We start from the raw sequence: 26,458 nt of genomic DNA, 5'->3' as shown, positions 1-26,458 counted from the left end.
AAAAAATTGTATCCTTCAACTAATTCCATATTATGATATTAAGTGATCTCTAATGTTTCTTTTTGTTGGAATAATAGAGTGGCATCAAAAAAAATGTATCATTCAACTAATTCAGATACCATTTTAATGAATTATTTTTTAACATCACCTTGTACAAAAAAAAATATTTTTAATATCATAAAACAAATTTCGCCATTATCACACCTCAACATTGGTCATGTAAGAACTAGTTGTTGTAGGTTCGATCCTCGTCATCCCGAATAAACAAAATTCCATAAAAATTTAATAAAAGAAACTAACATATTAAGTAACACAATTATTTTTTATTAAAAAAAAAAAGAAACACAATTATTTTCTTAATTACATTATAAAGAATTGAATAAAATTACTAATTAGTTTTCCCCCAAAGTCAAGAATTGCATTATTATTTATTGAATATCTTTACCAAACAAACAAATTCTTCAATTCCACTTTCCATGAGCTAGTCTTTGATGTCTTCATTTTGGATCATCAAAACATCATGTATGTATGATTTCCCATGATTTTCTGGTGAAAGTAACCCCTTGTAGAAATCTGCTACACCAATTGTTTTAAACAATGCTGGTGTTTCTGGAGTTACAAGAGATGATATTGGACTTATATTTGCACTCCATTCTGGGCCGTAAAATGCTGCTATGGATAGCCTCTCTTTTTGTGAGTTTACTATAGCTCTGTGTGTCGTGCTCTTATATATACCATTTGTCACTATCTGTTACAAAGATGACATTAGAATATATTAATTCCCTAAAAAAATAAATAATTAATTCCACGATAAATTATGATATATACACAAAATGGTGATATCAGTTTTGACCCTCCATTATAGATGCCCAAAAAATAAAGCCATTTTGGTTAGGTGTAGACTAAGTCCATATTTTATGCAAAATTTTAGAGAAATAAGATATTTGTTTGGTAAAATTATGGTTAAGACTAATTCAGAGTGGACTATTTTTTTTTTTTTAGGGAAACTCAGAGTGGACTTGTGTGTTTTTACTTTTTAGTTTGAGTTGGGTCCAAAAATGTGTCTAATATACCTAAGGTTTTTATCTTTTGGCCTAAAGCCATTCGTTTCGTAACTTTGAATGACTTTAGTTGTTTTATAAACCTCTCGGTAGATATCTGTGAACATTGTTTTATAGACTTTTGAGCAAATAGGGAGGTCAAAAGAACAACCATCATATGCATACATGTTACCCTAGTGAACCTGTTTTTGTAGTTTGGCTTGATGAGCTACACTAGATGAAATGACTGTTTTTTGAAGTTATTGTTTCCTCCCAATGAAAACCCTAATACTGATGTTTAAGTTAGAATCCATTTTTTTAGTCAAAAAAAAAAAAGTTAGAAAGCCATTTTTGAGTAAGAATTATTTTTTCTTAATAGAAGCAAAATATGCAAATACTCAATTAATTTTATGATTCTAAAATTAATTTCATTCCACATATAAAATATGAATCACTTACCTCCAAAACATCTCCAATACTAACGATGAAAGCATTTGGGAGAGGCTTAACACTAATCCATGTTCCATCTTTTTTTATTTGGAGTTAGGGCTGGCAATGAACCGAGCCAACTCGAACATAGTTCGAAACTCGATTCGAGAATTGATTCGTTGAACTTGGTTCATGAACCAAATGAACCGAACATGAACTGAAAATTAAGTTCGTTAATTAAACGAGCCGAACTTGAACTATACATAGTTCGACTCGTTTGGTTCATGAACCGACTCGATTATATATATAATACTTAAATTAATTTTTTTTTTTAAAATTATATACCTTAAATTTAACTTTTTTTATAAAAGATAACTTCAACTTTTTTTAAACCTACTTGATAATTTTCTTAGAGTCTTGTTAACTTTTTTTTGAAGGAAGAGTCTTTTTAACTTCTCGTTCCCAAATAAAAAATAATAATGATGCTATTAACTATGCACCATTATCCTAGACGTGAACCTTTATTCTCATCTTGACCCTCCTTTCCATTAAAATAAAATTTTCTCTGTCCTTTTCTCCAAATCAAAGTGGAATGCAAAAAGGCAATTCATCAACTCCTCATCTCCATGTCGTTCAAATGCAGCAAAAAATAACTTTTGCAAATATGGCTCAACACTACTGTTTCTATCCATGGTGCTAGACTGCTAGTCTCATCCCTTGTGCTGCCTATTCTTCTACACCGCTTGTTGATGGTTATTGACTTATTGTTGTCTATATATTCTTCTACACCGCTTCACCTTCTGAGTTCTGATGGTTATAGCTGCCTTTTCCTCTCTATTGTTTCATTTTTTTTCTTTCAAATATACCTTTTTCTTAAGATAAGATCTATAATATACCTTATAGTTAAGCATTAAAGCAATGCCATTGTAGAGTATTGTAAAAAAAAATGCTGATTATAGATCTTATAGTAAAAAAAAATTGTCATTTGAAAAAACACAATGCTCGGGAGAGAAAAACTCCTATCATTTCCTCTCGATTTGCTAGTTTTAGTAGTATTATGATTTGTCACTCTCAATTTCATATGTATAGTTTTGCTCTAACTATAATTTATAGTTTCTTCATATTGTTTCGATGTCTTTATTTGGTTACTTTTTTTAAGTTTTTAAATATTGTTATGATCTTGCAATTGTGATTTTTCATGCCCACCCAACAATCAAAACACTTTCGAATCGAAAAATATCAATATCCATTTTGCAATTATACCAAAATATCATCTAATCTAAAACTACCAAAATATCCATTTTTTTATATTTTGAAGGATAAAAAAATGACATTTTTTTTTATAAAAAAAATATTAAATTATGTGATTCGAGCAAACGAACTGAACCTAACGAGCTGAACCGAGCTGTTCACGAACTTGAAACGAGTCGAATTCGAGCTAAGAAAAAGATTCGTCACGAACTCGAGTCGAGTTTCGAGCCGAACCAATTCTTATCGAGTCGAGTCGAGCTCAGACAAGTTCGACTCGACTCGACTCATTTCCAGCCCTATTTGGAGTCCTTCCACTTCATTGTTTTGGAAAAGGATGGTAAGGGCAGACCCATCAGTATGAGCCTTGAGGCCAAGGACATTCTCTGGTTTAGGGCAAGGAGGATAGTAGTTGACCCTAATTGATTGGCCTCCTTCTCCTAATGACTCTATAATATCATTTGAGTTTATACCAAGTGCTTTCCCTATAAGAACATAAATGTTCATGGCAAGTTCTCTATTCTTTATACAATAAGCCTCAAAATTTTCCCTGTATCAACCAATATTAACTAATTATTATCAATGCAATGTAATTTTCAGCAAATAGACAAAGTGAATTTGTGCATGGGGTGGAAGAGGAAAAATTATATCATTTGATCTAAAAATCGAAGGGTTAAAACAAAAATAATCCGATAAAAAATCCACCGACATATATCATTTTATTTCAGTAACATTGTAGAGTGCGTGAATCAATTAAAAAAAATATTTTCACATAACATCGTGATAAACATAATTTGATATTTTATCTTTATAAACTAAATAATCAAATATTTACCATGGTAATATTAAACTCTTAAAATAATAAAATAAACAAACAACTAATTTTGTTTAATGAAAAACATATTTATATTGAAAAAAGGGAAATGAAGATAGAAAAACACCTAAATGGCAGTGGTAAATTAGGGAACAAGTGAGGCTTCCTTAAGTGGGAAGGAAGTGTGAAAATGTAGAACAAATCTACCCAATCTAATGGTTCATCTTCATACACATCAACCATTTTACCAAACCCTTCCATATCTCCTGGTTTTTGCCAAAGCTTACTTTTCTCTTCCATTGAAAGATTGAAAAGTTCTCGAGCACCTATCTTCACATCTTCTAGCATTTCCATGCTATGTCCGTGATTAATCAGCTGTTACACATAACCACAATTTTATTGTGTTACATTACTCCATGTTTGGTGCAATAAATATAATACACAATTTTATTTAATTCATTTGTATTTACCGACTTTGTGTATGTATTTTATAGTCACTCAATCATATAATCATTTGATCTTTAAAAAATATTTGCTTTTCATCATATCCAACTCTATTTTTTTTTATCAATCATCACATCTAACATAATAGTCATACAAATGGATAGTGTATATATATATATATATATATATATATATATATATATATATATATATATATATATATATATATATATATATATATATATATATATATATATATATAACTGAATTGCAGTCTAAAAAGTTTTACATTGACCTTATATCAAAATTATTCTCTTAATTTTAGCCTCGATTTCTTTTAACTGTCGTTTAGAATGAGCTTGGATAGCTTGACCAAAAAAAAAAAAAAAAGAATGTGCTTGGATAGAGTAATTGAAATTTTTCGAAAAATTAGAACTCTAAAAAATTTACATGTCTCAATTGAATTCCCTTCATATTTTTTGTCAAGTCCCTTCATTTGTTTTTTGTTGGATCAATTAATATAAAGTTTCCTGATAATTTATAGGGATCAAATTAATGTTTGTTGATAATTTATAGGAATTGATTTCTAATTTTGAAAATTTATAGGACTACATATTTTGCAATTTTTTGAAATTTAAAAGAGGGACAAAGTTAAAAAATTTGAAAAATATATGGACCAATTTGTAAATTTCAAAAAATAAACAGGTATTAATGTGTAAATTTTTAAAACCTATAAGGACCAACTTGAGATTTATATTTTATAAAGCACATAAGGAATTCAAAATTATTATTTTTAGGTCATATTTGAAATTCTCGATTTTTTTAAAACATTTAAGAATTTTTACCATCAAAAAACACACAAAAATGTAATTGTTGTCATATTATATCAAATTATCAATCATCAAACACACAAAATTTTATATAAATTAAAAGTTTATAACAATATAATCTTATAGTTGACTTAAAAAACTTTTTATGCGATTTTTTTTAATGAAATGTCAAATAGTTTACAAATTTTACAACAAAATTGTAGAGTTATTTTACTAAATAAGAACTTTTGATTTAACAATTTAATTGTTGAAATTCAATGTTTATATATAATAAATTATTAGGCAAAAAAACTCTCCTTAAAACCACTCCTGCAAAAATAGAATCACATAAAAAAAAAAAACTTAAACAAAACCTTTTTTTTTTGATAGAAAACTTAAACAAAACCTAAAACTTCATAAATTTCATCTTCATCTATAGATGAAATAACATACATCACCTAAAACTTAAACAAACCCTTAAGTTTAAATGTCTAACCTAACAATAAGTCAAATAACAACATTGCTAGTTGAGCAAACAAACATGAAATTACACTAACCTGGAAGAAACCCCATTCTTTGCATGCAATATCAAGCTTCTCCAATTCAGGACCTTTCACTTCTTCAGACAATAATTTGCTAAGGTCAATGACAGGAAGCTGTGGCAAAGAATCTGTGTTAGACACAATTGTAGGGTAGTCAATATCCTTACGCACATATCTCTCTGGAACACTGCTTAATTCTTTCACAGAAGGAAAAACAAGAGAGGATCCTAATTCTCCTGGTTTTTGTTCCATAGCTCCACAAATTCTAAGGCTCACATCGATGTTCTCTTCTATATACACTATTGAGAATGGTGTGAACAAAAAAATTATAAGACAGGTTGTATATTATTATTATTATTTTATTTGGAATGAAGGATTGATGGTTGAGGCTTAGCTTTCCATTGACTATGGATATAACAAAGAATTTAATTCAATAATGTCATAATGTGTATCCTGCAATTAAGGTTTGGACATACAAAATAATTTTATTAATTCCTTCTGCTGTTATGCACATGGCATAGATAGGGGGTCTTAATTTCACGAGCAGCCACGGATATATGATCCAATTTTTTCCTTATGTCTAAGATGTGACAGCCTATTTCCATCAACAAAAAAGAAAAATAGATATATCCGTGGACATTACTTAGTTGATATGAATATGGTTAGGCGTAAGATTTTTGGTGCTACGTGTGAATCAATAAATTGTGTTCTTTTAATTTTTTGTTGCAAAAGATTAATTCATAAATAATGTTGTCTAGAATTATATTTTTAATAGAATTAATTAAAGCGAGTTAACAAATATATATCTACATAGTACTAACTATTAAGTAAACAATAAGTTTAGTGCCGCTAAAAAAATAGTGTCTTGAGTTGCCGCCCCTCCCATCCACCCCACCCTGAGGGCCAACCTTGCGTATGTACATTGCATAATATGTATAAGAGTTAGGATCCGTTGACACCAGGTGTCAATGAATTCGTTGACACCAAATCTCAACCATCAATCTTATTTAATCCAACCACTCATAATGAATTCAGGTTTCTATTTTTTGAGTATCCTTTCTCTAATCACATGCTATAATTTTTTCAATCATCAAAAAACATGGTTTTTTTCTTGTGGAATTATTATTTTTTCGATGATGCCACACTCACCCGTGTTAATATTATTCTTGTAAGAATCTCTATCCCCACTTAGTTAATTTCTCGTATGGATTCCAGGCCATAAAGATATATTATACCAAAATTTATGAAAACAATAGCAACATGGGACAAAGGTAGTGAATCTTCTAGGGGTGTTTTTGATGAGTTTTATTGTATTTGTGGGATTTTAGGTTTGGCAATTGAGTCTCTAAAATAATCCACTATATTGATCAATCATAATTTTGACAAGGGAGCTTCTATGGTGCAGTTAGGAAACTGACTTTTTTGGAAAAGTTAATTTTGATCTTAATGTTTGATTCATTTCTAAATTGTTGATTATTGATTAATGATCAATAGTAATTCATCTAGTAATGCTTGCAACATCTTGGACTTACATGTACTCTTTTTTCGTTGGCATCTTTAACATGCAAGCAGAGTTGATGATATTATGTGATAGTCTTAAGTGTTACACTTTGTGGGGTGTTACACTTAAAACAAGGTAGGATATAATTAGATCAAATGTAGTCTTGTTAATCTGATGAATTGATAATACTATGGGGACTGAACTTTTGATGCCATTGTACAAACAGTGGGGGTGTTACTCACTACAATTTTGATGTTATAGTGTTAACTTGACCAAAAAAGTCATTTTCATGACTTCACCATATAATTTTCCTTTTGACAAATCACGTGTATACAAATTCATTCATGTTTCTAACTAACAAATGCTCGTTGCTACACCTGCTAGGAAAAAATGTAATTGGGCAAATTTTGATGAATTCTGTTGAATAAATCACATACTATTATTATATTGATCAATCTTCTGGAATTTGTTGAATAAATCACAATTCTCCCTCGTTACTAGAATTCCCAAATTTTAGATTGGATTGAAATGGAGAAGATGTAATTTTTATTTGGAATAAGAGATTGATGGTAGGGAGGTTGAAATCTAGAAAAAGGAGAGAGATAACAAAGATCCATGAAACTTGAAATTGTGTGATGCAGGAATCGGGCAAAGCAAAGCAAAGATTAAGTGAAGCAGTGATCATGTGAGATTTCAAGTAAATAAATATGAATCGTTGGATTAAATGAGATTGATGGTTGAGATTTGGTGTCAACGAATTCGTTGACACCTCGTGTCAACGGATCCTGACTCTATATATAAATGTTGAGGTTTGAACTTCGGTTTTTGAACCTATATTTCATGTTAGAATGTGAAATTCTAGCCGTTAGGCTATTTGACAAAAAAATGATAGCCCATTGAAATATAATAAAGGGAAAATATAATAACATATTTACTATGTATTTTATTATTATTATTATTATTAGTTTTAAAAATGTTAGACTTTGTGCTGGCTAAAACTGTATCTATCTCTCCTATGTCTTCTCTTGTCGTAGGAGAAGCTCTAGGATTTTTCCACGCTTTATAACGGCTAAGTGACATGCAATTTGACAATTTTAATTTCACCTTGGATTTGAAGATTACAACATACGCCTTCCACTATCGCCGGGTTGATGTTACATAATTTGGCCAAGTGATTTCAGCATGTCAAAGTCTCTTCGACACACTCAAACTTTAACGTTTAATTTTTTTTTTGAAGAAGCTAAACTAACCCACCTAAATTGACACCATAGGGAATATTTTTTTTGAAGAAGCTAAACTAACCCACCTAAATTGACACCAGAGGGAATCGAACCTGAGACCTTGAGGAGGAGCACACTCCCAGGTCCCAAGCCAATACCACTAGGCCAACCCAAGTGGGTTCTTTAACGTCAAATTTAACAGGAGACAAACAAATGAGGCAGCTCACATCGTTGCTGAGATTGCCGCATTATCAGCTAGTCCCAATATTTATTATTGTGTATCTCACTCTTATTATTAGTGAAAATGCTACAAACATGCTCTTTTCATTTTAAAAAAAAATGTTACAATAGTTGACTCATAAAACATTATTTTTTAAACAATAATTTAATTAATTTTTAAGGAAAAAAAATTAAATAGAAAAATAAAAAGTGTCGTAATTTCTAGGTTTCCACCATGTTTATATTTGCTGTCAAAAAAATACAGGTTTCCTCCATGTGATTTCATTAAATTAAGGTGATGCATTAATAATGGATGTCTAACAAATAAAAAGATACATTAGTTAAAATATAACAAAATTCCAGACAAAATTTGCAAGCAGTATACTCATTAAGGCTGTGGCCCAGACTATATCGATCTATGTTAGGAGTTGTTTCCTCTTTCCTTTAGTTTCATTTGCAGTTTTTGGTGGGCTAGTATGGAGAGATCTTGATGGAGCTAGGCATGAGATTTAGAACATAGATTTTAATGACCAAATAGGTATGGCGGATTCATACCAACCCTAACACCCTATTAGCAAAATGCCTTAAATATAGATATTTTCGTAACTCAGATGTCCTTAATGCTCCAATTGGCCATAGACCCAATCTTACTGTAGGAGCATACATCATGCAAAGTGGATCATTAATAAAGGTGGGGGGATGACCCAACACAGAACTCCTTGGAATTCCAATGTCTTTTGAGTTAGGGAACTTTTGGAGGGGAACCTGTAGGATGGAACCATATTTTCTCCGGTCACATTTATAAGCAAATTTTGTTTTTTTGGATTCATTAAACAAATTTTGTTTTAGACAAATTTTTTTTGGATTCTTTATAATATACTATAATATAGTTCTTTATAATAAAAAGCCTACAAATTAATTCAGATTTTTTAAGTTAATTATTTCATCAAATGTTAAAAAGTAGATTTAAACTGTAACGTCCTGGATTTTGATCCAAGACTTTACGCCTAATTCTCCTTATAAGAAAAACTTGAATAACATTTCTTATTAAAGCTCTTAAAATAAACGTCATTCAAACATTTTAAAAATTACAATTAAATCAAAAACCCAATTTTATCCCTGTACGCGCTTCAAGCAAGAACACCAAAGCATACTTCATTTCTTCTTTGGTACCTAAAATGTTGGTGTAAGGGGTCAACTAATATTATAAAATAAATTGTACAAGACATATGCTACCAACAAGAAAAGAATTACTCAAAAGTTATCATTCTTTAATTCTTTTTATTTTAGTTCTTATGCAATGTTATGCATGCTGTTAAAACTAAATGAGTATAACTATACTTACTTTTTTATTATCTCAATTATACCCTTAAACAACTTTTTCTATAATAAAGATTGTTGTTGTTGTCATTAAAAAAAGAATTTAGATTATATTTTGTTTATATTGTTGGTATCATTGAAATAGATAATCGTGGTCTTCTCGTGTAACCTTGGTAATTCCTCTGTTTTTCACTCTGAGATTCTTGGTTTCATCTTTGCCATTGAGTACGCAGCTCACAATGGGTGGATGAATATTTGGCTAGAGAGCGACTCCACCAGTGCCCTGATGATTTTTAGGAACGCTTATTTAGTCCCGGTAACGTTTAGGAACAGATGGTATAATGCTTGTACCCTTGGTGCTTAGGTCATCTCTTCACATATTTACCGCGAAGGTAACTGCTGCGCCGATAGATTGGCTTATATGGGGCATTCATTTCAGGATTCAGTTTGGTTGCATACGTTACCGCCGGCGCTTAGGAACATATGGCATAATGCTTGTACCCTTGGTGTTCAGGTCATTTCTTCTCATATTTATCCTTTAGAAAATGCAACAAACAAGATGAATATATCTATACTTACGTTTTCATTATTTCAATTATACCCTTAAACAATTTGTTTTATAATACAAATATTTATGTCAAGTTTTTTTTTCCTTTTATATCATTAAAAAAATGTAACAAACTATATGAGTATAACTTACTTAATATTTTTATTATTTCAATTATACCCTTAAATAACTTTTTTTTTATAATAAAGATTGTTGTTGGTGTCATTAAAAAAAAAAGATTTAGATTATATTTGTTTGTTATATTCTTGGTGTAATTGAAATAGATAATCATGATAGTTTGAATTTTTTTTTTGTGGTGGTCGAGGTTGAACCCCGAACCTTGCATATATTATGCATTGTCCCTATTAACTGAGCTAAGCTCACGAGGACCATGGTTAGTTTGATTTGTTATAACTTAAAAGCAAAAAACACTTATTTTTTACTTTTAATCAAAATCAAAATTTCATAAAAAAATCGATATAATTTATAAAAGAGTGTCCGTTTTTTCGCTAGTGGATAATAATATATATTGTAAAAGAGTTGATTTATTCCAAAATAAAATATATTATGTAAAAAAATGTTTATCAACTTAATTACATTCAACGTGACATCCCTTTAATTAATCAACAATTAATATTTCAATTAATTTTTTAGATATTATAATAACAATTATTAAATTAAATAAATACTTAATATAATATAAGAAATTTAATGTATATCTATATTTTTAATAAAGATATATAAACATGTATTTAAGGAAAAAGTTATTTTTTCCTAAAAAATTTAAAAAGTTGAAAACAATTTCCTTAATATTAGAAAACTTTCTAATGAAAATATATAAACATGTATTTAAGGAAAAAGTTATTTTTTCCTAAAAAAATTAAAGAAAAAAAGTCAATTTTTTTTTTTGTTGAAAAAGTTATAGTTTTTAATATAACACACAAACATAGATATTATAAAATATGCAAATAGTCTCTAAAAAAATAGGTGAATAATATATTCATAAATATCTTTCTTTTTAAAATGGAAAATATATCTATTGTCCAAACAAAAACTTAATGAGGTAGTAGATATATCCCTATAAAAGCCGTACCGATCAACGGAAATAACACAGGCAAAAAATCTGGTTTTTTGTTACTTTATTTTCAATTGTGAGTGATCATGACTGGGAAGAAGCAAAAACCTGTCGGTCCTAAAAGAAAGATGGGTGGCTCAAAGAAGGTGAGAAAATCACAAATGTTTATGATATTTCAGTAATTGTTATAATTTCCAATATTTTTACCTAATAAATAGGCCTCGCATGATCCACAGGTAGCCAACCAAGTGATTGAGGGGAATACGAGTTCATCTGTTATAGATGAAATGAATTTTGTGAACCAACAGAATTCCATCCTCCAGAGGATTGCTGAAGCTATGGGCCAATTGGAAAGGCAAAGACAGGAAAATCGTGAGAATGAGCTGAATCTTCTTATGATGGGGTGCTTGCACAACCCCGATATGCTAGCCAACTTGAAGACTGCTGAAGATTCGAATGACTTTGCTGAGGTGGTTGATAAGAAACTGAAAGAGATTGATACTAAGATTGCTGAACTCAATTGATCAGATGTTATTTGAAACTATCTAGTGGTTTTATTGCTATCTAAATGTAAGATGCAATTGAATAAAACTCATCGATCTGAATAAAACTCATAATAAACTTTTCTTATATATCTATTCTATCGAAAGTCACAGCTAAAATTTGACGATTTGAAGCAATAGATATTACACGTACCATTAGAATCTTTATCAAAATATAAACCTACTACTAATTCTAATTTTACTAGAATCATGTACTTCATTTGTCTTAGACTTGTCTCTTTTCTCATTCAACCCCAAGTCGTTTTCCGCCAAATCCACCATCCACTCTCCCATTCAATCCAAACGCCTTAGACCTGATGTAGCCCCTAGCCTTGTTGGTGTGCTTTACCTTAGTCATCAAGGGTGCTTTGACCTCTCACATGTTTTCTGTGACACCCTAAATCCCAAGAATAATTATTTCTATTATTTAATTAAAAATAGATTTTGATTCGCAGCGGAAAGTGTCAAATAAAAACTTTTCTAATGATATAGGAATTCTTCCACAAAATTTAGGATATCACATTGACTCATAACAAACATAATTCATATTTCACTTCATTAAAAATTATAGTAATAATAACATCGAATCTTTTTCTTTTGAAAATATTTCATTTTACATCATAGACAATGGTTTTCTTGCGCAAAATTAAATAAGTAAGCATATCCCTTTTCCCGTGTCACTATCAGAGCGGTGCTTTTCCCCAAAATAACCGACGACACAAGACAAGTCCTCACGAAAGGCATGCACTTGACTCCAAGACTCATAACCTATATAACTACGGTTTCACAACCGCAGGGCCAAGCCAGCAAACACAAACAACGAAGGGGTGAGTTCCGAGAACATGTAATAGTATAAAAAAAATGAGAAGAACACCTAAGCAATTAAGTCAAAGTCGTTTCACATCACAAACATAATATTCAGAACCTTGAAGAATATACTATATCATCTCAATCTATATTAGTAGAAAATATCATTACAACTTAAGAACCAAAAAAACTTCACAAACACAATGTCACAATTCAATTCCAACTAGTCACAACACATGTAGTCACCAATAACCATCTTCATAAGAACATCAACAAATAATCACCTTCATCGTCTCACACAATTACATTAATAGACATCACAAAGTAATTCGTTAAAACATCACAACTTAACAACTTGACTTGAGAACACGACTCAACTTGACAATGCACTCTTAACAACTTAACAACTTAAATCATCGTAAAACTTCTTGATATGCAAATGCATGTGGTACCATTCTACAACATATATGAGCGTAATTAGGCTCTTCAACAAGTGAGCATAAAGCTGCCGGGCTTAAAGCCCCCAACGTATTTGAGCATAAAGCTGCCGGGCCTAAAGCCCCCAACATAGTTTGAGCATAAAGCTGCCGGGCTTAAAGCCCCCAACGTATTTGAGCACAAGGCTGCCGGGCCTAGGGCCCCCAACTTTAATGAGCACAAGGCTGCCGGGTCTAAAGCCCCCAACTTTAATGAGCACGCAATGGACTCAATCTTCCTACAACTTAGACAACAACGTGAACATCTTATACAATTCCATAATCATGGACAACTTCTTAATTCTTGCAACTTAGACCGACTCATGCAACTTCAAACTTTTAAATGATCAACAACATTAAACAGTACATATTAATTCATAGCATATCAACATCATAATATAACAGTATCAAATGATAATCAATCAACATTTAAGAATATCAAAAAGACGTTTAGCAAAATACACATCATTCACACATGACCATTTAGAAGCACATCATTGAATATCACATCTTTAAATCACACATAATCATATTCCAATAGTTATCATATACATGTGGTATACCAATAATTACATTCAAATACATAACATCACATCTATATCAATCATTGAATAAGTCATCAATCTAAATAGTTGCAGCAAATCAAGCATAAGCACCCACAAATTTATCCATGACTTCAAATACCACATATTCACATAATTTAAATCAAGCAACACCTTAATAATGTTCCTAATTCTTCTTTTAACCTCCCACATCTAAATTTGCATATTAATTAATTATTCTCTCAAAGGGCTACAACCGTCGTGGTGAGCCCCGAATGAACTTTGGGAAATACGGCTTTCCCGTTCATCCCAATTAATTTACACTCATGATCTCGAACTCTTCTCCCTCACCCCATACCTGGGTTGAAGCCTTCACACTACAGAAGAGAATAAAGAGATCTCGATGGTGACAATGAACTCGAACAACTGATTGATATGCTTCTCATCTTCATCAATTACAAGTATAATAAAATAAAAACAAATCAATACAAAATAAATTATTTTATTTATCATTGATATTATAGATTAAAACCTATTTTATAATATGACTATTTCCTGCATATCGATATAAATATAGTCATCGTAAGTTTAATTGGTTTCATACCTATTTCATCAATTGCATAGTCTTTACTTATCATCATGAAACTTTAATTTAATTCTTCTCGAAACAATTATTGATAACATAAGTGTTGTAGCTCCTATCAAATTTATGCCCAAATATGAGAAGTACTAGTATCATATTATATTATAATATATACCTACTACAAAGTCAAAGACCTAATATTCCCAATTCACCTATAATTATCAATAAGCAATAGTTTTAATTTCTAAGGATCAGAGTTCCAAAGCAACGCTAACACTTACATTAATTTCATGAAAAAAATGAATTTAACTAATTTGAAATCCTGGTAAACTAAAACTCAGTACATAAAAGAGTATATTGAAAGCTTTTTTTTTTTTTTTTTTTTTTGCAAAAAGGAAGATGCATAGAGCATCAACCAGAATTCATTGAAAAGAGAAAAAGGAGTACAAAAAGAAAAGGGGGACTAGGCCAAGACCTTTTCAGAAATTAACAAATCTAAACTTAGGTATACCCAACCTATTCATGATGTACTCCCCCCTAATTACCTCAGGGATAAAACTATACCAAGTCAAAAAATTAAGAGGCAATGCTAAACCAAGATTGGCCATACCATTTGCACATGCATTGCCCTCTCTATATACATGAGAGAAAATGAAACCTATGGAGTTAACATAATTCAAACAGTTTTGCCATCTATTTCTAATGGGCCAAGGGATGATTGAAGAATATTTAAGAGCCAAATATACTAGCTGAGAGTCTGTTTCCAGCCACAGGAAGTTGAAGTTTCTGCTCTGAGCTATTTCCATTGCAATGATAGCAGCCATGAGTTCTGCATGAAAAGCATTCACATTTCCAAGATTCTGAGCAAAGCATCCAATACACAAACCATCTTTATCTCTAAAAATTCCGCCTGCAGAAGCTTTGTTAGGATTTTTAATGGCAGCACCATCTGTGTTGACTTTGATCCAGTTGAAAATAGGAGGGGACCAAATCACTTCCTTAATCTGAGGAGCATTTGGAGGGTGTATGTTGATTCTGAAATGTTTCAGAATTCTGAATTCAGTCATATCTGGAGAAGAAGTTTTGGATGTATGGCAGCCCGATAGATGAACCGAAGAAATAATGTTGTTGATGATGATTTTCCAGTGGATGTGCTTGTCTTGAAATCTAGCTTGATTCCTTCTGAACCAAATCGCAGATATGATATTAATTATGCTGGCTTGAATCACCACTTTGCATTGAGGGGACCAGTTCCTCTTGCATATTTTCCAGATATCACTGTAATCCAGAACCTGAAAAGAAATATTAACAATTCCAGCTAACCAATTCCATATATGTTTAGCAAACATACATTCAAAGAATAAGTGAAATGAAGTTTCAGTATATTGAAAGCTTTATAATACTAGAAAAATGAATTCTACTTATCTATGAAACAAACGTTTTGGATGTTGCGATCGGTCCCTTTGAATTTCGTTTACACACGGTACTCATACTGCTTATTATAGTTTTTCTTCTCTCAAATAGTGTCGCCGTTACTCTTTACCCAACTATTCTTCTCTCCCTTAGGTTAGGTTAGGTTAGGGTTTTTAAGTCTCTTATTCTAGATACATTATATATGGGCCAATCTATTCTAACACTCATTGGTTCATGTCTTCTATTCTACTAACCCACCCATTTATTATTTTCACCCACTAATAATATAAACTAATTTTATTTTGCTAACTCATAACTAATATCATCCCAAAAACACTCATTGTAAACTACTATCATTTTTCTATATTGATTAGAATAATAAATCAATAAATAAAATATTTTAAATAGCTTTACTATCGTTGAACTTCAGTAAATTACTAAGCAAACACACAAATCAAACAAGTAGAAAACTATCACATCATATCAAATATATTTATAATGATAATTAATCACAATATTATTCATTTTTCAGAATAAGAATTTTGGGGTGTTACAACTCTACCCCCCTTAAAAGAATTTCGTCCTCTAAATTCAGAGTACAAAAGTAAATGGAGTTAATTATTGCTTAAATATATTAAACTATAAAGTATAAACACTAACTCACCATAAGCCTCACAAGTCACAATAATACAACAGAAAATCAAAACAAGTTTTTTTTTTCCTTCTCTAAAGACTCCGAACAGCGAAAGGAAGAACCTCAAGAATCACAAAATCAAATAAATCAACCATAAAACATCAACACCAAGCTTAGACCACTAAATTTATGACAGAGAAGATGAAAATAACAGCTACCAACCCATCATAGTTCCACTCAGAACGATATACGCTATAACCCAAATATAAATTATGAATTTCAACAAATAGAGAACCAACTACAACACCACTAACTCACTTTCTACAATGAATTAAATCATAACACATAGACTCCTTGCACAAACTTGAAAGCGCAATATAAAAAAATTGAAACAAAGCTCTAAAATCTTGTAAGCACACAAAATATCTACCTACTTATGTTGAATATCAATTTTTTTTTTTTGAGGTCTCAAAATTATACAGTTACAACTTCTCACGACATATTATTCAAGATTTACTATGAGCACTAAAATTAGAGTTAAATTCAAGTTAACTATCTAAGTATCACTACTACTTACCTCAAACTTTATCACCACACAACACAAAAGGTTATTAAATCAACAAAACTAGAATATGACCGAGGGTTCTCTTTATTGATAAAGTGGCATACAAATAAGCACCCATGAGCATACATTTAATTACAGGCGTATACATTTTATTAAAAGAAAAATTCAAGCTCAAGAAGTGCATGATTTATGACAACATTAAGATTACTCCATAGTTACTACAACTTCAAGAAATGATCAGAAAGATAATTCAAATAACTAGTGCTAATGAACTTGATCTACTCAGTTGTCTAACACAATGAGTAATAAGGCATGAGAAATGATATGACTATTCATCGAACAAGAATATACTATTTTAAGATCACAACTAGAATGATTCATCAATGAGTTGAGACGATACAACTTCAAGAAGCTATTTAATAAATTGGATTTTGTAACCTATCTACACAAGACACAAGGAGAATTTTATTTTGTCACGTCATCATTTTTTTTTGATTTCCCAAAGCTACTCTAACCATTGTTTGAATGTCTCTCTCATTTTTATTATTATTATTATTATTTTTATTATTATTATTTTTTTAAAACAAAAAATAAAAATTGGAGCTTAATAACCAAATCGTAGTAATCCAGACTGAAATATTTTCATAGTTAAACAGCATAATACATAAAAGACATTACCACAATGCACTACTCAAGACAAGAAGGCTCTGAACATATTAAGTTAGAAACAACTTAGCAGTCTAATGAACTCATCAAACAAACACACACTACAAACAACCTGAAGCAAAACAACAAAAGCTACACAAGGACTAATTACAAACGCCAACACAGATCAACATTATATCACCAAACGCATCAGCACAAAACTGTCACAACAATTGTACCATATTTTTACGTATACCACAACCAAGGAACATAGACACGTAACACAATAAAATATTCAAGCAATCACACAAGAAATCATGAAAACAAGACTAACACATTACCCACATGGCCTGATTGGACAGACATGCTCTGATACCAATTGTGACACCCTAAATCCCAAGAATAATTATTTCTATTATTTAATTAAAAATAGATTTTGATTCGCAGCGGAAAGTGTCAAATAAAAACTTTTCTAATGATATAGGAATTCTTCCACAAAATTTAGGATATCACATTGACTCATAACAAACATAATTCATATTTCACTTCATTAAAAATTATAGTAATAATAACATCGAATCTTTTTCTTTTGAAAATATTTCATTTTACATCATAGACAATGGTTTTCTTGCACAAAATTAAATAAGTAAGCATACCCCTTTTCCCGTGTCACTATCAGAGCAGTGCTTTTCCCCAAAATAACCGACGACAAAAGACAAGTCCTCACGAAAGGCATGCACTTGACTCCAAGACTCATAACCTATATAACTACGGTTTCGCAACCGCAGTGCCAAGCCAGCAAACACAAACAACGAAGGGGTGAGTTCCGAGAACATGTAATAGTATAAAAAAAAAGAGAAGAACACCTAAGCAATTAAGTCAAAGTCGTTTCACATCACAAACATAATATTCAGAACCTTGAAGAATATACTATATCATCTCAATCTATATTAGTAGAAAATATCATTACAACTTAAGAACCAAAAAAACTTCACAAACACAATGTCACAATTCAATTCCAACTAGTCACAACACATGTAGTCACCAATAACCATCTTCATAAGAACATCAACAAATAATCAACTTCATCGTCTCACACAATTACATTAATAGACATCACAAAGTAATTCGTTAAAACATCACAACTTAACAACTTGACTCGAGAACACGACTCAACTTGACAATGCACTCTTAACAACTTAACAACTTAAATCATCGTAAAACTTCTTGATATGCAAATGCATGTGGTACCATTCAACAACATATATGAGCGTAATTAGGCTCTTCAACAAGTAAGTATAAAACTGCCGGGCTTAAAGCCCCCAACGTATTTGAGCATAAAGCTGCCGGGCCTAAAGCCCCCAACATAGTTTGAGCATAAAGCTGCTGGGCTTAAAGCCCCCAACGTATTTGAGAACAAGGCTGCCGGGCCGAAAGCCCCCAACTTTAATGAGCACGCAATGAACTCAATCTTCCTACAACTTATACAACAACGTGTACATCTTATACAATTCCATAATCATGGACAACTTCTTAATTCTTGCAACTTCGACCGACTTATGCAACTTCAAACTTTTAAATGATCAACAACATTAAACAGTACATATTAATTCATAGCATATCAACATCATAATATAACAGTATCAAATGATAATCAATCAACATTTAAGAATATCAAAAAGACGTTTAGCAAAATACATATCATTCACACATGACCATTTAGAAGCACATCATTGAATATCACATCTTTAAATCACACATAATCATATTCCAATAGTTATCATATACATGTGGTATACCAATAATTACATTCAAATACATAACATCACATCTATATCAATCATTGAATAAGTCATCAATCTAAATAGTTGCAGCAAATCAAGCATAAGCACCCACAAATTTATCCATGACTTCAAATACCACATATTCACATAATTTAAATCAAGCAACACCTTAATAATGTTCCTAATTCTTCTTTTAACCTCCCACATCTAAATTTGCACATTAATTAATTATTCTCTCAAAGGGCTACAACCGTCGTGGTGAGCCCCGAATGAACTTTGGGAAATACGGCTTTCCCGTTCATCCCAATTAATTTACACTCATGATCTCGAACTCTTCTCCCTCACCCCATACCTGGGTTGAAGCCTTCACACTACAGAAGAGAATAAAGAGATCTCGATGGTGACAATGAACTCGAACAACTGATTGATATGCTTCTCATCTTCATCAATTACAAGTAAAATAAAATAAAAACAAATCAATACAAAATAAATTATTTTATTTATCATTGATATTATAGATTAAAACCTATTTTATAATATGACTATTTCCTGCATATCGATATAAATATAGTCATCGTAAGTTTAATTGGTTTCATACCTATTTCATCAATTGCATAGTCTTTACTTATCATCATGAAACTTTAATTTAATTCTTCTCGAAACAATTATTGATAACATAAGTGTTGTAGCTCCTATCAAATTTATGCCCAAATATGAGAAGTACTAGTATCATATTATATTATAATATATACCTACTACAAAGTCAAAGACCTAATATTCCCAATTCACCTATAATTATCAATAAGCAATAGTTTTAATTTCTAAGGATCAGAGTTCCAAAGCAACGCTAACACTTACATTAATTTCATGAAAAAAAATGAATTTAACTAATTTGAAATCCTGGTAAACTAAAACTCAGTACATAAAAGAGTATATTGAAAGCTTTATAATACTAGAAAAATGAATTCTACTTACCTATGAAACAAACGTTTTGGATGTTACGATCGGTCCCTTTGAATTTCGTTTACACACGGTACTCATACTGCTTATTATAGTTTTTCTTCTCTCAAATAGTGTCGCCGTTACTCTTTACCCAACTATTCTTCTCTCCCTTAGGTTAGGTTAGGTTAGGGTTTTTAAGTCTCTTATTCTAGATACATTATATATGGGCCAATCTATTCTAACACTCATTGGTTCATGTCTTCTATTCTACTAACCCACCCATTTATTATTTTCACCCACTAATAATATAAACTAATTTTATTTTGCTAACTCATAACTAATATCATCCCGAAAACACTCATTGTAAACTACTATCATTTTTCTATATTGATTAGAATAATAAATCAATAAATAAAATATTTTAAATAGTTTTACTATCGTTGAACTTCAGTAAATTACTAAGCAAACACACAAATCAAACAAGTAGAAAACTATCACATCATATCAAAGATATACATTATAATGATAATTAATCACAATATTATTCATTTTTCAGAGTAAGAATTTTGGGGTGTTACATTTTCCACGATGAGAGGTGGTTCCATTAACGAGTGTGTTTTGAGTTTGGGATCTGTTCATACCTGTTTCTTTGAGTTGTCAATGTGTGTTTAGATGGTTGTCGATGTTTTCATAGAGGTTGAGCTTCATCATTCACATTCCGATGAAATTTGTTTATGGATCTATTGTTATTAACTTGAGAGGGTCTGCTTTTGTACTTGTTTTTCACAAATCTACAGTCTTATCTGATGGCCATGGATTTAAGTGTTGTTTGATACAAACCCATTGAAAAATGGGTCGTTGATAGCGATTTTCGCAAGTGTACGAAATCGTGCAAGTAGTAATTAAAACGGTAAGACCGAGTATCGAACTCGAGGATTGCGGTATTCTGTTGAATAAGATTTATAACTTAATTGAACAAAAGGTTACGAGATTTGTTTAATCGCAATAATGAAAATTAAGCAAAGTAAATTGATTCAAACTTAATGAGAGAAAAGCGTTGGGGATGAGTTTCACCGGATTACTACCTAGACCTATTATCTTGATTATCACAATTGAATCGACTTATTTAATTGTTACCGAATTCTCTACAATATTCGTGCCCCAATTCCTTAGTGACAGAACCTTTAATCCTAAAATGAAAACCTAATTCCTTAGTGAATTTGAAGATTAGAATTAAGCATGAACAAACAAGAATTCTCAAACGATTCCAAGGGTTTGCATCTATTCCTAGATTGCAAAGGCAAGGATCTCTTATCTCAAGCGTTTATAAATTCCACTTCCGTTTCACAATATAAACCGTAAATCAATTTAAAGGTGATCAATCAATAAAAGCATTAAGCATGGAGATAAGAAAAACAATTCAATGAGTTTCATCAATAGTCATAATCAAATCACATGGCAAAGGTATTCATCTAGGTTTACTCATCCCCAACAATAGAGGTTTTTGTTACACATAATGATTAAGCAAGAAAACAAGGTAAAAGAGATATTACAAGAACAATTCATGAAAGTTCCTTGCTGAATCTCCTCCAATCGTGCTTCAGATCACTTCCGATGTGTTTTCTATGCTTTTCTTCTCCAAAAATGTGAACCCTTAATTCAGAAACGCACTTTTCTATAAATAGGCAACTCAAAATCGGCCACCGAGTCTCAAAATCGGGGCCCGGAATAAGAAAAACGCATCCAGACGAACCTAAAATCGGGTCCCGATTTTTCCAGTAAAACAGCCATTTCAAAGTTGCAAAAATCGGCCCCGAATTCATAAAATCGGGGCCTGATTTTTCCAGTGTTCCATTTGCTTGAAATCTTCGTATTTGAGTGCTTTCAGCTTGAATACCTTGATGAATTACCTTAAAAATACATGAAAAAGTGTCTACAAAACTAATAATGACAGAGTGTCATCACAACCCCAAACTTGCATCGTTACTTGTCCTCAAGGAACCAACTTAAAATGAAAAATAACAGAGAAGTAACATTTACCCCACCAATGATCATGTCAAAAGTTCATCTCCCTTGTTAGCAATATGATAAGCTAACTTGCTTGGTAACACATCTGTTCCACAACTTCTCGTAACAATTTTGAATATAACATGGTTCACTCAGTCGACATGTATATTACCAAAACTTGAAAAATTTCTAAGAATCAATCAAAGTCAATATTATGTACACACTTTTAAGGACTTTTCAGGTTATAACGGGGCTTAGGTTAGGGGTGGGATAATTTGGAAAGTAGGTTTAAGAAAAACACGGAGTTAGACATCATCTTACGGGTCTAAAACACGCCACACCCATAACACCAATTCACAATTAAATCCGGGGACTAGAGAGAACTATTAATAACTTGAACAACTGATCACTTATCTTGAAGTATTCTTCTTTTTTTTTTTTTAAGCTGCAAATTTGACAATACAACTTATTTTTATCATGCTTTTTTTTTTTAGCACAAAGTGATCCCCGGCAACGGCGCCAAAAACTTGATAGCGATTTTCACAAGTGTACGAAATCGTGCAAGTAGTAAATTAAAACGGTAAGACCGAGTGTCGAACTCGAGGATCGCGTTATACTACTGAATCGTATTTGTAACTTAATCGAACAAAAAGGTTACGAGGTTTGTTTTATCGCAATAATGAAAATTAAACAAAGTAAATTGGTTCAAACTTAATAAGAGAAAAGCGTTGGGGATGAGTTTCACCGGATTATTACCTAAACATACTAACCTGATTATCACAATTGAATCGACTTATTTAATTGTTACCGAATTCTCTACAATATTCGTGCCCTAATTCCTTAGTGACAGAACCTTTAATCCTAAAATAAAAACCTAATTCCTTAGTGAATTTGAAGATTAGAATTAAGCATGAACAAACAAGAATTCTCAAACGATTCCAAGGGTTTGCATCTATTCCTAGATTGCAAAGGCAAGGATCTCTTATCTCAAGCGTTTATAAATTCCACTTCCGTTTCACAATATAAACCGTAAATCAATTTAAAGGTGATCAATCAATAAAAGCATTAAGCATGGAGATAAGAAAAACAATTCAATAAGTTTCATCAATAGTCATAATCAAATCACATGGCAAAGGTATTCATCTAGGTTTACTCATCCCCAACAATAGAGGGTTTAGTTACACATAATGATTAAGCAAGAAAACAAGGTAAAAGAGATATTACAAGAACAATTCATGAAAGTTCCTTGCTGAATCTCCTCCAATCGTGCTTCAGATCACTTCCGATGTGTTTTCTATGCTTTTCTTCTCCAAAAACGTGAACCTTCAATTCAGAAACGCAATTTTCTATAAATAGGCAACTCAAAATCGGCCACCGAGTCTCAAAATCGGGGCCCGAAATAAGAAAAACGCGTCCAGACGAACCTGAAATCGGGGCCCGATTTTACCAAACCGGGGCCCGATTTTTCCAGTAAAACAACCATTTCAAAGTTGCGAAAATCGGCGCCCGAACTCATAAAATCGGGGCTCGATTTTTCCAGTGTTCCATTTGCTTGAAATCTTCGTTTTTGAGTGCTTTCAGCTGGAATACCTTGATGAATTACCTTAAAAATACATGAAAAAGTGTCTACAAAACTAGTAATGACAGAGTGTCATCAGTTGTGGTGGGTGGTTTTTCAAAAGTTGTCACTACCTTCGTCTTAGCGGTGGTGGCGGTTTTGGTTGTTTCATGTGAAAATGATTTTGTTTGGCATTCCTAATCTATAATTCTCTAATGTTCCAAATCTTTAAAAATCTGAAGTTCTCACGGCTGAAGGTAGGCTCCAATACACCAACACCGACTTATTATCCGTCTCAGACCCTGTGACTTATTTGGAATATTATGCTCAAAAGGGTTTTTATGCTTATTGTTGTTTAGGAAGTCTTTGGTATGTGGATTCAGTTCTGTGTTGGTGGTTAACCCATTCGTCAATTTTGAACCCTAATTGATGCAGCTAGATATTCACACTTCATCTTTTTTTAACCTCATTTTATGGGTGTACGCAGGTGATGACAGGTCATCTTACGTTATTATTAGCATGTTTTTCAGTCAATTTCAGTAGGTTTTAGCAGCAAAAAGGAGGAGTATCAGAACGATTGCATATGATTTTGGGACTTTTGTAATTTTTACTATATTTGAGTCTATAATTCTAGTTTCCCCAAAACATAGCAATTTTAGGGGGGGTTTTGAAGTAATTCACGAAGAAATCATGCAAATCGGCAAATCAAGAACATCTGAAGATTTGTGAAGACTTTGGGAAGACCAATAATGAAGATTCAAGAGGCCTCAGGAGACTTTAAAGTGGGTGGAATTTCATTCCCAAGTCCCGAGGCAAGTTATTTTAAGACGAAAACCTAAAAACGACGGAAAATTGGAGAAACTGGGCCCAAGAAGCAAGAGCATGCGCCTAGAGCATGGCTTTAGGTGCACACTCATGCGCCCCGAGCACCTAAAATGCGAGGGGTGCATGTGTAATATTATGCTTTCTTGTGGGTAAAACCCACGTTTTTAGCCCAAACTCAGTTAGAAACTCTCACTGTAAATACTAGCCTTCCTCATTAAAATTTCTCATTCAGAACTATGACAGTTCAAGAGGAAGGCAATTTTAGAGCTTTGGAGGAGTTTCTATCTTCTATTTGATTTTCTAGGGTTTGTTTTTATCTTTAGTAATTTGTTTTTAGTTACCATGGGCAACTAATTCTTTTTAGGTTAGAGTTTTAAGATGAACCACTGTTTGTTTTTGTTGGATATTTATTTAATATAATGTCATTTTATAGTACTTATTTTCTGTTCGCAATTTAGTTTTATTAGGAATTATTTATTTCAAAGGATTGTAACCCTAGATTATATACTTAGGTTGTGACAGGGCCTAATATGGATATTACTATCTTGCTGTTTATATCTTGATATTTATAGCTCGTATATTAATATCTATATGTCTATGAAGTAGTAAGTACTTAGGTGGTGACATTACTAATACTGAAAGATACTGAAAGCGAGTTGACCTTAGTAGTAAGTACTTAGGTGGTGACATTACTAATACTGAGTAAAATCTTCTGAACCTAAGATGTAACACCCCGTTTTCCCAACGTAAAAATTTCATAAATAAATCAGAGTTTTTCAACTTTAAACGGAATGCTACACTTCTTAAAAATTCATAAACTGAATAAATAACAATTTATTCTTCAAAATCATTTAACATAAGTAATTCAAAACTTCGCAGCGGAAATTAGTTCAACAATAAAAATAATCTTTGGCACGCAGGCCTCAACATAAAAATCTCATAAGTCTTGTTCAACATTTATTCATAAAAATCCATAAGTAATACGTAAGGAATAGAAATAGAAGACATAATCCCATCCCGTTACGTATCAGAGCACCTAAGACACACTTGTGAGGAGTCCACTCACGACCGCAACTAATCCTGGTTACCTGCAAGTTACCCATACGAAGAGCAACATTTCCAAGCAGAGGGGTGAGATTTCTCAAACAATAATATTAAGCATATAAATCATATAAAGTACATTCAACAACTTAAACATCTTATAATTCATTAATCATATCTAATAACTTAAACTTCCTTAACTAGTGTCATTATCCTTCCTACATTAGTCATATACTTCATCAAGTAATCTCAATTATTATTCATAAAACATCTTATCTTAAATCATGATCATAAGCATCAATATCTAACACCAAATATAATCGTAAGCATCATCATATAATTCACATAAGTATCATTATCAAAACATAGCATTTATCGAAAACAACTGCATAATCAAGTTCATAATCAACTTCATAAACAAACATCATCATTAAATCATAATCATCAAATCACAATCAAACTTCATAATCAAACCTCACTTAACTCGACAATGCGACTCAACTCGACTATGTAACTCTTAACATCTCAAATCATCTTAGCATCTTGACAACTTAACAACTTGACAACTCGACAACTTCACATCTTAAATCATCTTAAAACTTCTTGATATGCAAATGCATTTGGTACCAATACAGAGCATCAAGCTCCCAACCAACTTATATGAGCGTAAATAGGCTCTTCAGAGCATCAAGCTCCCAACCAACTTATATGAGCGTAAATAGGCTCTTCAGAGCATCAAGCTCCCAACCAATCGTGTGAATGACTAAGCATTCCAGAGCATCAAGCCCCCAACCAACGTATATGAGTATGCAATGGTCTCAACTTCCTACAACTTAGACAACTTCATGAACATCTATGACATCCTAACATCTTGATATCTTGACAA

General features: G+C 31.7%; 2 protein-coding genes and 1 long non-coding RNA gene across 3 annotated transcripts; 1 reads left to right on the top strand and 2 right to left on the bottom strand.

Moving 5' to 3' along the window:
- Window positions 1-303: 303 nt before the first annotated feature.
- LOC146953431 (oxoglutarate-dependent flavonoid 7-O-demethylase 1-like) lies at window positions 304-5,756 on the bottom strand. Its single transcript, XM_085709746.1, has 5 exons — window positions 5,342-5,756; window positions 3,659-3,906; window positions 3,028-3,267; window positions 1,500-1,584; window positions 304-748 (listed from the first exon to the last, which is right to left on the bottom strand). Exons 1-5 carry the CDS (start codon window positions 5,576-5,578, stop codon window positions 482-484), a joined length of 1,077 nt encoding a protein of 358 aa, XP_085565872.1. The 5' UTR covers window positions 5,579-5,756; the 3' UTR covers window positions 304-481.
- Window positions 5,757-11,094: 5,338 nt separating this feature from the next.
- Window positions 11,095-11,836, top strand: LOC146953430 (uncharacterized). The gene is made up of 2 exons (XM_085747974.1): window positions 11,095-11,354; window positions 11,445-11,836. The coding sequence occupies exons 1-2, from the start codon at window positions 11,295-11,297 to the stop codon at window positions 11,730-11,732; spliced, it is 348 nt and encodes a 115-aa protein (XP_085604100.1). The 5' UTR covers window positions 11,095-11,294; the 3' UTR covers window positions 11,733-11,836.
- A 6,093-nt stretch (window positions 11,837-17,929) lies between these two features.
- On the bottom strand, window positions 17,930-20,328 carry LOC146953429 (uncharacterized). Its single transcript, XR_015010259.1, has 2 exons — window positions 20,175-20,328; window positions 17,930-19,639 (listed from the first exon to the last, which is right to left on the bottom strand). It is a non-coding gene; the product is annotated as an uncharacterized LOC146953429 (long non-coding RNA).
- Between the last annotated feature and the right edge of the window lie 6,130 nt (window positions 20,329-26,458).

The sequence above is a fragment of the Medicago sativa genome, chromosome 1 (assembly GCF_051527215.1).
Source record: "Medicago sativa cultivar Bolivia chromosome 1, Bolivia_mono, whole genome shotgun sequence".
In the NCBI taxonomy this organism is placed as follows: Eukaryota; Viridiplantae; Streptophyta; class Magnoliopsida; order Fabales; family Fabaceae; genus Medicago; species Medicago sativa.
The sequence above is the reverse complement of the archived record's forward strand: the minus strand, read 5'-3'. Positions and strand labels throughout refer to the sequence as shown.

Bases quoted from the DNA above. Each gene is read 5' to 3' on its own strand.
- LOC146953431 (XM_085709746.1), bottom strand. From the start codon at position 5,578: ATGGAACAAAAACCAGGAGAATTAGGATCCTCTCTTGTTTTTCCTTCT. The intron at 3,268-3,658 runs GTGTTTTTCTAT...TGGTTGATACAG, and splicing joins AATTTACCACTGCCATTTAG to GGAAAATTTTGAGGCTTATT. The intron at 749-1,499 runs GTAAGTGATTCA...TCTTTGTAACAG, and splicing joins GTATTGGAGATGTTTTGGAG to ATAGTGACAAATGGTATATA.
- LOC146953430 (XM_085747974.1), top strand. From the start codon at position 11,295: ATGACTGGGAAGAAGCAAAAACCTGTCGGTCCTAAAAGAAAGATGGGT. The intron at 11,355-11,444 runs GTGAGAAAATCA...CATGATCCACAG, and splicing joins AGATGGGTGGCTCAAAGAAG to GTAGCCAACCAAGTGATTGA.